Source organism: Podarcis pityusensis (genome assembly GCF_964106645.2).
Source record: "Podarcis pityusensis genome assembly, chromosome: 7".
Lineage (NCBI taxonomy): Eukaryota > Metazoa > Chordata > Lepidosauria > Squamata > Lacertidae > Podarcis > Podarcis pityusensis.
Genome location: NC_138031.1, coordinates 57,669,760 through 57,683,682, shown reverse-complemented (window position 1 = coordinate 57,683,682; position 13,923 = coordinate 57,669,760). Strand labels below are relative to the sequence as shown.

Here is a 13,923-nt window from a genome sequence, read left to right as displayed (position 1 = left end):
AGGCAGGGCTTTCAGGACAGACTGCCAATGACCTCTTAGGCATATAAAAATAGCCTTGCTGGGTCAGACCAAAGGCCTATCTAGTACAATGTTCTCACAGTGACCAGCTAAATGCCTATGGGAAGCCCACAAGCAGGACAGGAGAGCAATAGTACTCTCCCATCTGTCATCCTCAGCAAGTGGTATTCAAAGACACACTGCCTCTAGCGCTGGAGGTATAACATAGGCATCACGACTAATAGTATCCTCCATGAATTTGCGTAACCAACTTTTAGACCCGTGCCAGTTGGTGACCATCACTACATCTTGTCCGTGGTGGACATTGGAGTCTCATTTATTTATTTATTTATTTATTTAGACAAAGTAATATTAAAAAATAAATAAGAATAAAAATGTGCACCCCACCACCGAGACCATTCTATTATAACTATCCAAACTTCCAAAATTTCAGCACCTCTTGCGATAGTTTGACCCCTTTCCGTTTTAACAGTACAAATTCTACAACCCCTGGGAGGGATCATTCTACAAATTTCATGATTTGCAAGCTGACGGTTCCAAATTCAACCCCTGAAATCTCAAGTTTTAAAAAGATCAAATAGGGTCTTCCTGGGACCCTAGAAAACTGCTTAAAATCAGAGGATGCAATATGGGATGGACTAGGGGTGGGTGAATTTGCCAATTTCACTTCCTCTCAGTTTCTCATTTCCCCAAACTTAAATTCAGTTCTTCATATTTCCACGTGAGTTTGAGGTTTTGCCCTTTTTTGTTTTTTAAGATCCTCATGAAAAATTTCATTTGAATTTATCCTAATATATATGCAAACACTTTTGCAAGCTATTTCCCCATACACTGATACCTCAGGTTACATACGCTTCAGGTTACATACGCTTCAGGTTACAGACTTCTCTAACCCAGAAATAGTGCTTCAGGTTAAGAACTTTGCTTCAGGATGAGAACAGAAATCGTGCTCCGGCGGTGCGACGGCAGCAGGAGGCCTCATTAGCTAAAGTGGAGTTTCAGGTTAAGAACAGTTTCAGGTTAAGAACGGACCTCCGGAATGAATTAAGTACTTAACCTGAGGTACCACTGTATATATATTAATATACTACTAGGTAGAAGAACTGAATTACAAAATTCAGAGAAGTTCAACTTTCAAATGTTGGCTGCATTTTGGTCCTAATGTTTTGAAAAGTGCAAATCAGGGAGGCTTGCTTTTAAATGAAAACTGAATCAAAATTCTTCCCTGTCCCTAGTATAAGCTCCAGCAGATGTTTATTTTGATTTGCCGAAAAATCCTTAAAATGCCATGCAAATAAAGAGGATTTTTGCACTGTAATGAGCACTAATAGTCTCCAGGACACATTTCGTTGTTAACAATGCTTTTTATATCATTATTAATAATCAACCTTCATATGGTATATTGAACACACTAAACTGATTCATACGCATTATCATTTGAAATATGATACAAGCTCCCTTCAGGTCAAGTGAACACATTTCAAATCAATAGAGTGTTGGCTACAATAGTTTTTCAAGATTACGAAGATTGATAGTCTGCAACAGTTCTTAATACATAGTCCAGACACTGTAAGGTGAGAACGATGTCAAGCATGCAGTGTAGTCTAAGATTAGGTTATGGAACAGCACAAAGATTAAGCATATTAATTAACAACAGTAGAGAAATTAAACGTACGTTCTGAGCACAATTAAAAGTGTTGGTCCTGACCTTTAAAGCCCTAAACGGCCTCGGGCCAGTATACCTGAAGGAGCGTCTCCTATCTTTCCCTCCACTCAGGGCAGTGCCCAGTCAGGATGTCCTGATCTGTTCTTCATAAAACAGTACACTACTAGGACTACTTTCCCTCGCTACATTTGCAAAACTTATGCAATAGTCAGGAATGGCCAAAATCCTGATGAAAGAGACAACTGGCCCCACCTTGGCTTTAGGCCTAATTTTGAAAGAAAGAAAAACTCTCCAGAAGCATTTTTTGCAAAGACAGGCCAGGTCATTAGAGTAACAAGAGTTTAAGCAGCTCCCACAGTGGCTGTGGATTGATCTGCCAACACTGCACAGCTCTCGGGTGACGCTCCCCAGAAATATTTCGAGCTAATATCATATTCCAGTGATGAATGCGAGCATCTGAACAATGCTTTCTGGGGACAGAAGGCTCTGCTTCTGCACAATGTAAATTTTCTTTGGCACCAGCCCAGGCTTATAAGCAAACAAACGTTACTATAACTTATGCACAGCAGGGCCTTATCCACCAAGCAAAATTGCAGTTATTTTTTTTTTTTTAAATCCTTTCTATTTGGAATGTTGTCGTGGAAGGAAACGAGTGGCTTGAAATGTGGAAGTGACTCTCATTGGTCTTTCCATTTGTTTGCACAAGACAAATTTGGGCTAAAAAACAGAGCTGGCACTTAATGTCATGAGGTTGAGCACATTCGCTTAATTAAAATGTTTAGTGCAAAAGGAACAGGATTCTACAGGGCTGCAAGTCGCAGCGCACTTGCTCCTATCTTTCTCTACTAACATATTACCATGTGTGGTGTGCTGAACTCAGCCCTTATCCCGTAAGAACACCTGCCCCAGCATCCTCCTGAAGTTACACATTGCAAGAGACAATTACTAATGGCAGACAAGCAAGACTTAGGACCAGTTTGTCCATCGCCAAAAGTCTTCACATTGTGGAACTTGCAGGCCGTAGTTTGAAAATCATTGCCTTAGAGTTGATGTCAAAGAGAGCCTTTTCTAACTTAGCATGCTCACCTTTTATTTCTAAGCCTTCTTCTCAGGTGCTTCCTCTATCCATCAACACCATCATTATCCAGTCTACTGAGCAGGTACAAATCCTTGGCATTATCTTAGATGCTCCTTTGCTCCCCATACTGAATGCTATGAATTTATGTAACTTCTTTCTGTATAACATTGTGAAAAACTCCTCCTCCTGCTCTCTCTCTCTCTCTCCAGTTAAACTCTGGTTCATCTCTCTGGATGGGATGAAGATGGGCAAATTATATTCTGACCAGCTAAACCAAATGAATATACAAAACATGTTATATAACATATGACCATAAAATTTAGTGAAAATTGGAATACCATCGATATAGCACCATACAGCCCCCCCCCAAAGGAGACCCAGGAAAACTGAGAGATTGGAAGTAACTTCATCACCTTGAGGACACCTCAAGGTGTAGGGGAGAGAGGGAGAGAGACATGGAGAACCTTCACAAAGCCAGTAGCTGAAGCAAAAAAGGAAATCTTAATATTGTGACCTGACCCATTGTGGTTTCATTTAATGGTCCACCACTCAAATGTAGACATTTAGATACATGAAAGGTTTGACCCTGATGAATTATTTGAGTTCTATATTTTCCTCTCCTACCCATCGCGTCTAACCTTCATCTCCAATGTTAGCGACCCAGCATGTTTCAACACAGTAGTATGTACGCTTTCAATCATCATTATAAATGAGGAGGGGTCCTCAACCCAGGCGCTCAGCCAGATTTACTAAAACTTTCCACGAGGAAAGCCTTTTGTTTTCCCCTCCAGAGCTGCTAGACTAGGCCAAGAGAGAGGAAGAGAGGGAGGGGAAGAGAGGAGAGGAGAGGAGAGGAGAGGGAGGGCATTATGGGGAGCTTGAAATCCACTCTGGTGTGTTGACAGTATTACTGGGCTTTGCAGAGTACCTGCATGTTGTTCTAATGACATCTGGACTACTGGAAATCAGTGAGCACACTCAGAAGTTTTTAAAAGGCATAATTGTGGCAGCAGCAGACTAAACTTAATGCCTCGAGAGCCAATCACTTTAATCACAAAGCTGAGGTGCATGAAAAAGGATACATTTCAACGCAAGAATAATTCTGTCTGGTATAGTTCCTGTTCAAATAAACTATATGACCAAATCATGTGCATTTCAAATTTATATATAAATTTGAAATACATATAACACCCCCGCCCTTCCCGAACATATGGTGTAGAGGCAACAGAATTTAATATATGCTGCATAGGAGAAATATGGACACGTCAGACATCTAACAGTTCGACAGAGTAAGCAATTCATGGGAAGGACATTAGCAATAGCTCATATTACCTCCATAAGTTACAACTTTTACTGCAAAAGTTATTTTTAAGAGACACCTTTAAAACGGCTGGTTAGGCTGCAGCTTTCAATAACACTTTGCCTGTGGTTTTACCTTTTTTTACATACTTATGCGAGAGTTTAATACTCCCAATTTATCTTTTATTTTTTTAAGAAAGCAATTGAAATGTATGCATTCATGGGCAAAGTGCTATAAAACTCACAGCTGCACAGAGACAATTACAAGGGGCAGAAGCTGAATGGCATTGGGGCAGGGAAGCGAATGGGGTGCTTTTGATGCCTGCTGTCAGCCATATATAAAAAATCCAGGCACCTCTTGGTTTAGCATCTCCCTCTCTCTTTCTCTACACCCACCCACCCACCCAGACAGACAGAGACAACCTAATGGGCAGAGAATCTGTGGCTCTCCATTTGATGTTGGATGACAACTCCCATTATCCCTGCCCATTGTCCTTAATTTTGGGGCCATTGGGAGCTGGAGGCCCATAGGTTCCCCATCCCTCTTACAGATAAGACCATCCAATCAAGCCTTCAATTATAAAGAAAGGGGCGGGGTGATACGTAGTGCAATGAAAAAAACAGCAACAAGCATTTCAGTTCCCAGATTCCATTTCCCAAATTTGTTTCAGGTAACTCTGACTTCAGAGACAAATATGACACTCAGTTTGTACTGAGGTGCTGTGGGCGGGAAAGATAATGCTTTTTGTCCTTGATGGGAATCAGACCAGTGGGCTGTTGCAACAGGGCCTTCTCAGCAGTGACCATGCAATTATGGAGTTTATTTCCTATTAACATCAGGCAGACCCTACCTCTTTGAAGCAGGCCTTGGAGACACATTTCTTCTCTATAGCTTTTAATGCAGGGTCATAAATAGTGGTTGCTTATTGGATGGTGGCCAAACTTTATTATTGTCTCTTTGCTGGTTTTCACTTTATTATTGTTGCCGGTTGCATATTTTAAATGAGCTTTATGAGTTGGATTTATATTGTAAACATGTTGTAAGCTGCTTTGTGGAGGACATCTCTGAAAGCCAATCATAAATCCCTTAGATAATTAAATTAATGTTCCTCGGGTAAAGGAATATTGTGGGGAGATGATCAACAGTGCTTAAACCAATGATTTTCAGCACACATTCTTAGAAGCAACTTCCATTGGCTTCACAGATCTTACTTAAAGTATATGCTTTTTAGGTAACCCTTTTAATGGTTTTGTTTAACATTTTGGGGAATTGTTTCCCATTAAGAATCAGAGATATCATTCAAATGATCATACAGTGGTGCCCCGCAAGACGAATGCCTCGCAAGACGAAAAACCCGCTAGACGAAAGGGTTTTCCGTTTTTCAATGCGCTTCGCAGGACGAATTTCCCTATGGGCTTGCTTCGCAAGACGAAAATGTCTTGCGAGTCTTGAGATTTTTTTCGCTCCCCCCCCCTTTTCTAAGCAGCTAAGCCGCTAATAGCCTTTTAGCCGCTAAGCCGCTAAGCTGCTAAGCCTTTAATAGCCGCTAAACCGCTAATAGCGCTAATCCGCTAAGCCGCTAATAGGGTTGCTTCGCAAGACGAAAAAACCGCTAGACTAAGAGACTCACGGAACGGATTCATTTCGTCTTGTGAGGCACCACTGTACCTTGGCTTAGTTATGCCAAGATGTGTATGAACCTTTCGCATAAACATGCAACCTCTTTAGTTCTTACTCTGCTGTGTGAAATGTTTATACCAGGAAGTCTTGACTAAAGCAGAGATGCCCATTTTGGCATGAGTTGGTTACCAGCTCCCAAACAAGCCAAGATATTACACCAACTTCAAACCATTTTTTAAAATACACTGGCTTGATCTAAAGTATAAGCATGATTTCTAGGGGTTGTGTCCAGTGAAGGAACTGCATGAGGAGAAAAATCTCTGCTCACGTGACATAACTTCCCCTTCTTCATCTGTGTGCTGAAGCAGATTCGGGGTGTGTGTAGGGGGCACACAGTGGGGAGGAGAAGGAGATGTTCTGTTGTGCAAGACTGTTGGATTCAACTCCTGGTTCGGACATGATGCGAATCTATGGCTTATTCAAGGTTTCCTGATTTAATTGCAGCTCACACAGAATAATCTGAGTTATTTATTTATTTTCTGAATTCATAGGCTGTTTTTTGGCAAACCTATGACTTGTTCATCCAAAGTTTAGATGGAAATAAGCCAACATTAGTTAAAAGTTAATATGCTTTTTTTTAAAAAAAAACTTTAGCACATAAATGCCTTTGATTTGAAAAGCTATTGTAACTTGGTTGCTGGTTTTTCCCTTCAAAACATTATTTGTTATCAGTGCATTCAATGAAACACTGACTAATAATATCTCAGCATAGAAAAGTTGGCCCATCGGTTACTTTCCAGGAGTTTCTTCCTGTTGGTGCTGACTGTCACTCACAAAGATAACATTTCTTGATAACCCCCGTTAATTTCTTTGATGTTTTTAATGGTAGGAAATAACTTCACAATTGAATGGCATTTGCTGTAGGAAATGACCTTCCTTTGATACTGAAAATGACCAATTTGACTTTGCAAATTAGGAACAGTTAGAGAGTTTGCACATACTTTGCAAGGCACAAATTTTATTGAAAGGTGACATTCTGCTAGTGGCCAAAGAGCTGCCAGCTTCAAGTGCAAGTGTGGTTGTAAGTCAACCACAGGGAATACTCTGCCTGATTGAGAAATGTCCTACAAACTTTGAGCCATTTTAGAAATATCTTACAGAAGACAGGTGGTGTGGATTCTATATGGATGTGCATAATTTTCACATATCTAAAAGTGTTTCACTTTGGTGCAATTTGATAATTTGATTAAATGCCATCTAAAAACAGAGAGCCAACCTTCTGGTGGAAGATTCCAGAAAGAGTGCCATTTTCCTGCTTTTAACATCACCATTTGAAAATAAAATTAGCAAAGGAGAATGTTGTTTTTGAAGGAAGGAATGCATTAAAAAGTGTAAGGTAATCCTCAGATACCTTGATATAAAAACATGCAAAACCAAGGGTTTCCTTAGGATTTTTCCTTTTGATTAAATTAATTGCATGATTAAAATTTGCATTGTCTGCATGAGTGCCATATTAATTCCAGTGGTGGAGATGTTTGGTATTAGTCATAGAATATTTTTGATTGAGTCAATTACTTTTGGATTTCCGCCCCCTCGGATCTGTAACATATCTGAACAGGTTGCTACACAACCAGATAACATAATATTGCTCAAGCTTAAAAATTCAGACTTTTAATCAGAATTCAGGAGGAGAATTAATAAAGTACTTCATTTTTTAAAAAATGTCATTGCTTTGCCCCACAAGACAATCATATTCATAGTTTAAGTGGAACAATTACTTTAAAATTGGGATCTGTTCAAAGGTCTTTCTATACCACGGTGCATTTATATAACGTTTTGTGTCACTGATGTGGGCCTCCTCTTGCCTTGCTTACATGCTGTACATGGCTCTTGCTTTGCTTGCTTTACAGCGAGCTGGGAGGAGCAAGGCAGGAGGAGGGACGGATGGGAGCCATGGCTCTTGTCCACCCCTCCTCCCAGCTCGCTGTAAAGCAAGCAAAACGAGAGTTGCACAAAGCGGGACAGAAGCTGTGTAAGCGGCTCTCGCTTTGTTTGCTTTAACAGTGAGCGACGGACGGGAGCCATGGCTCCGGCGGCGGAGGCATCCCTCAGCTTGCGACTGCAGTGGCAGCCGAGGGATCCTGCTGCTGTCCAGTACATTCGCTCCATAAGACGCAGACATTTCCCCTTATTTTTTAGGAGGAAAAAAGTGTGTCTTATGGAGCGAAAAATACAGTAAATAAGGCGCAAGTTCATATGAACTACCAGGGCTGTAAACACTACATCACAATTCAGTGAGTTAATAAAATTCCAGATTTTGCCCTTTATTGCTCTGAAGGAATAAATCTCTTGGAGTTTGACAAACTCACTGTAGCATTTTAACACTGCAGTGGTGCGTGCAGTGTGTGTATTAGCCAGCTACACATTTACAACAGAAAGTAAGGAAACTGGAGATGGTGAACTTCAGATGTCGAAGAGGGAAAGTCACGATTTGATTTATAATTTTGACTTTTCTTAGCTGAAACAGAGCAGTTTTATCACTTAATTCCAGATAGCAGGCTTGCACATTTCAACCTGCAGGATATGACAGGCAGTGGATCAATTCCAAATCAGCTCTCAGTGCCATTCTGCAAGCCACTGGCATCGATATAAGCCAAGACCATATGGTTAAGATTATTGCAATGTAGCTGTTGGACATGTGGATACTTCAGCAATGACTAACAGCATTTAAACGTTTAGATTATGCGCTTTCATTATTGCTGATGACATTAAAGGAATCTTTCCCATCCAGTTGTCACTCGAGCAAAATTAGTCAACACTCCGCAAAGCTGTTAACGGGCAGCTTCCCCCATCAGAACGTTTCAGGAGGTTAAAAGAACTCAATGGCACATCAAAATGGCTGAACATAAACCTCTACATCTGCAGGAGACTTACCATCGTCCAGGTATAACTGGTCCAATTCCTCGCGTTCTCGCTTGATCGTTACAGGAATAGGGGCCAAATTATGATTACTGTCCTCATGCAACTCGGGCAACGGCAGTGGCTGATTTGCTGGAGATTCATTTCTTTGAACATTCGGCAGCTGCTGCTGACCCATTACGGATGAGCGAGTTGGACTGCAGGACTGCAAATAGGTTGGCTCTTGGGTTACAGATGGAACTGGAGAGGAGGGACTGTTGGGATAGAGTGTTTGTTGGTAACCAAGGGAACAGCTACTGCTCAGATGTTGACTCACCTGCGGCTGCAGCATGATGTGAGATGACTGATCTGGAGAGCTTGGATGCACAACTATAGACCTTGGCACTTCCTGTATGGCGGGGACACCTCCAACCGTCTGCTGAAGTCCTAGGTGGCTGTGGCCTGGGTTGGTGATGCACTTGTAAGCAGGAGAGGAAAGATCATGCAGCTTAGGACTTGAGCTGGGAGATGATGACATCACAGCATTTCTCTGCTGACAGGAAGTGAAGCCAGTCACAAGGCACGAGCCAGGATCAGGAGGCATCATGATCTGCTGGCTGTAGTATGGCTTGGAGAGAGGGCTTAATCCTTGGTTCCTTGGTCCACAGGTTTGAGCAGGCTCATAGTCGTCAGTGGGTTCTGTTTTTATAACTGGAACTGTTGAAAGAAAAAGAAAGTGCTTTAAATAAACACGGAGTTGCACATTGGTATGATCAAGTTGGCTTGTGGCTAGGATACCCTTTGCAAAAACAAACAACGTCTTGAATAAGACTCTGTGTGTCCTTTGCCTGGTTCTCCCACCCCATAAAAAATATGAATGAGTCATCCGCACAAGAAAGTCACAGCTGGTTCTAATATTGAAAAAGACTATTTTCTTTGGACTCTCCTCCAGCTCTAATGTGCTATAAAAATCTATTTGCAAATAGCTGCGCTGCAGTAGAAGCTCTGGACCCAAGGGCTCTATGGATTTGTAGTAATCAAAGGAAATTTTTTAACTTGGATGTACTACCACATGTCTACTGCTACTGATGGCCCATTTGATAGATGTCTGCACAGTGGGTAAATTCAAGCATGGGGATTCAGAAAAGGGGCTTCCAGAGTTCACCAAAACAAAACTTCAGGAAGAACGGCATGCTTATGAAAAATGATGCATTTAATCATACAGATTTTTTCTTGAACAAGCTAGAATCTGACTTTTCTTTTTTAAAGCAAATACAGTGGAACAGGGTCTACATATCATTTTTATAGCCCACAGAAGAGCACACCAATATATATATGGTATGCAAGGAGCATCCAGATCATGGCTTACTTGATTCAGAAATATAGAAACAATCCTTTAAAGCCCTTGTCTACATTCTACTATGCAAAAACGGGCTACCTTCTACTTGCTCAGTGAGGCAACAGCTCCTCCCACCACCACACCTTGTGGCTGTACTTGCTAATCAAGTAGAAGTCACAGTTTCTAAACATGCTGGGGAGAGAAGGCTGAAGGGCTTATTAAAATGATGCATACAAAAATATTCATTTTAGGAAAACTTTGCACCAAAATGCAGATAATTTTGTGATGGCATTTTTTTTTTAAAAAAAGAAGCAAACACATGCAGAAATGTGGTGATCAGGAAACTGAGCAAAACCAAAATTATCAGATTCATCCACCTTTAGACATAGCATCAGCCAAAATTACATTAGAACCTAATTTCTGCAGCAATGCTAGCTATAAATCAGTGACATCTCCAAATGGTGACATCACAGCAGTTGGATAAACACAATGAGCTCCTGTGTGGACACAAATGTGGTAAGGGTCATTTAAGTTTTATAAACTGAAATGAAGGCTCTGAATGAGTAAGATATTAACACATCAAACCTTCTCAAAAACCTTGCTGAGGGAGGACAAGTATGGTTGGTTGTGTGTGTGTTTTAAATGAATTTGCAAAGGTTAGTTTGCTGTGATATTAGAATCCAGAGTTTCTAACATTTATCTATTTTGGTTTGTAGCTATTATAATAAGTAAGAAATATGGCACATACTACAAAATACAAGGCATTCAGCTGCCAGTCTTCTAATTACCATATTTTTCGCTCTATAAGACACACCCGACCATAAGATGCACCTAGGTTTTGGAGGAGGAAAACAAGAAGAAGAAAAAGCTGTGCAGCCTGCATTCACTCCATAAGACATACACACATTTCCCCTTACTTTTTAGGAGGGAAAAAGTGCATCTTATAGAGCAAAAAATACGGTAATTGGGTGACTGCTGTTAAACAACAAACAAAGATTCTGTGTTGCCTAGTTAGATTATTGTAATCAGAGCTGTTTTAGGCAACATAATCAGTTGTGCATGCTGCAGTAAACCAGTTAGTTGAGACGCAAGATGTCACAGCAGATTTTCTGGTCTTCCTATAAAGAGCCACGCAAATGCATAACGAGACTTTATTGGCTCTGACGTATGTACTTCTATGGCTCACATCTACACAAAGTGTTATCCTGTTGGGTTATTCTACTAAAAACTCAATATTAAGTATAATTATATTTCCAAGTAATTCAAATTACTCAGTGATGTTACAATTCTCTTCTGTTCCCAGATAATTCAGTTATTCAGTGCTTTACAATTGCCATTAAAATGTTTGGCTGTTCAACAAACACCAAAAGAGACAGGACACTGTCAAACCATGGGCATTCAAGTTCTTCCAGAGGAAAACCCTGGGGCCTCCAATTTGCTGATGTGGAACTAACGATGCTAGAACATGCATTTTCTACCATAATACATTAAGCATGCAATTCTGAAAGAGGTAAACTGAGTCCAAATTTGTCTTTATTTCTAAAGAAGATTCTTGGACACAAGAAACACATTATAGCCCCCTCCTCCAGAGCATCAACAAAAAAAGTGTGTTGCTTTGACCACTTCTTCATGGTTTACCAAATGCTAGTTTTATTGGTTTGAGAACACTGAGATGGGATGGAGCCAAGGCTGAATGAAGCACAGAGAAGAAACTGCCCATTATACTTTAGGGAACCCGTTATTAGTTTCCATTGGGTGAGTGTTATAAAGAAAAGAGTGGAAGTGGAAGGGATGAATCTGATTACGATCCAGAAAACAAGGATATTCCAGTTAGCAAGCTTTTTTGCTGGGAGGGGGCTCCTATGCCTTTAACAGCTGCACGATAAATCGGACTTCAGCAGGTGAAGCTATTCCCATTACTGCATCTCTATGCCAGAAAAGTCTTTGTCTGCTGAATCCATGCTTGCCATACAGCTGTTGAGACTAACTAGTTCTGATTATATGCTTAGGATGAACTGCATGCTGTCCTGTGATCCAGCATGCAATTTACTGCCTGATCTCAAAGAAGCAAAATATTACCACGAATGCATGTGTGGATATGTGCATATGCTGAAAAACAGTAAAAAATACAAAATGAATGTGAATGCCAGAAGAGGCTACAAATGCTAAACCAATATACTGTTATTAAAGAGGATTCCAATGCATCCACAGGGTACTGTGAAGTGATATGATAAGTGCAACCTCTGGAACGCTATCAAGCAAATCCCATAAATCCTCCATTGTTAGAGACAGTGGCATAAATCCATTAGGGAGATTTGGTTCACGTAGTTAAAATCTTGAGTCAAAATGAAATGTCAGACTACCTTCCAGTTTCAACTATGCAGTTTTACTCATGAAGCCACACTGTGGAACATTCAGGGTTCTTCAGCAGGTTGTCAAGATCAATGCTAAAACCACTAGATAACACATGTACTCTCCATCTGCAGCAAAATGTAGGAAGGTATCCAATGAAGTTATACTTAAGAGTAAAGGTAAAGGTAAAGGGGCCCCTGACCATTAGGTCCAGTTGTGACTGACTCTGGGGTTGCGGCGCTCATCTCGCTCTATAAGCCGAGGGAGCCGGCGTACAGCTTCCGGGTCATGTGGCCAGCATGACTAAGCTGCTTCTGGCGAACCAGAGCAGTGCACGGAAACGCTGTTTACCTTCCCACCAGAGCGGTACCTATTTAGCTACTTGCACTTTGACGTGCTTTCGAACTGCTAGGTTGGCAGGAGCAGGGACCGAGAAACGGGAGCTCACCCCATCGCAGGGATTCAAACCGCCGACCTTCTGATCAGCAAGTCCTAGGCTCTGTGGTTTAACCCACAGCGCCACCTGCGTCCCTTATACTTAAGAGTAGATGCACTGAAATCAAAGAACTTAAATTAGTCATGACTAAAGCAAGTCCAGTTATTTCAGTGGACCTACTGTAGGATTCAGCTGGACACAACCCCAACTACTTTACTATTGTTTTTAACCCTTTAATCAGTGCTACAAGCCAATAATCCACTAACATTTCCACCACTGCGGATTAACTACATAACTGAAAATATATGATAAAATTGACAGGATTGCCAGCAATATATCCCGACTTAAGAGCTACCCTGTTCTCATCACTGCAGTTTGTAGACTAACTTGTCAACAGGCTTCTGTTGCTTTTAGAAAAAAACTAATGGCATGATTTGATTTAATCAACAACAACTGTATAGTGACTAGCGATATGTCAGAATTTTTAAATGTTTGATTCTTAATATGAAAGTTGCAATGGAGGGCAGGGGTCAACCTTTTCATGCATTCATAGCAATTGTTTCCCAGATTTGAAAGTGTTTGATTTCAGCCAATCCGGGAATCATGGCTGACTATGACAACTACATGGTATCACATAACAAATAAGTTATGATTTTGTGATCCTGCCAATGCAGTTGGAGTTTGATATTTGGGCTGTTCTGGATAGGACTACATTTCCCACTAAGGACTGTGTTTGCTGATTTTGGCTTCCTGGTCCAGCTCTGCTCCTGGGTGTCCAGGTGGCATCTACAGCCAAGAGTGCTTTTAATCCATTTGAGTTTGTATGCCAGCTGCAAACTGGGGAAAGAAAATATTGCTGCTTATAGCTACCAAGTTATAATATGCTTTATATGGGGCTGCCTCTGAAACACTTTTGGAAGCTGTAGCTAGTCCAGAACATGTCAGATAGATTATTAACCCAGACCTGCCTCTTTATCATATTACATCTGCGTTCAATGTCTCGCACGGACTTCCATCTGGTTTCTAGGCACAATATGAAATGTTGGTGCCTGCATGGTTGAGGTGCAAGGTATTTGAAAGATAGCCTTCTCTCATATGAACCTATCCATGCTGCAGTCGTCACTTGAGGTCCTGCTTTGTGACCCTTGTTTTCCTGTGTAAGGTGGGGGGGGAGGGGATTATGGAGAGAGCCTTCTCAGTCATGGTTCCCAAATTC

General features: G+C 41.0%; 1 protein-coding gene across 3 annotated transcripts in view; it reads right to left on the bottom strand.

The window, feature by feature from the left end:
* Positions 1-13,923, bottom strand: part of NFATC1 (nuclear factor of activated T cells 1) — a 140,230-nt gene that overhangs the window by 29,131 nt on the left and 97,176 nt on the right. For 2 of the 3 annotated variants that reach the window (XM_081014164.1, XM_081014163.1), the window contains exon 9: positions 8,617-9,297. In XM_081014164.1, the coding sequence (XP_080870290.1) occupies positions 8,617-9,297 (681 nt within the window). The remainder of the gene's footprint in view (positions 1-8,616; positions 9,298-13,923) is intronic. The other variant, XM_081014165.1, reaches the window with a different exon arrangement.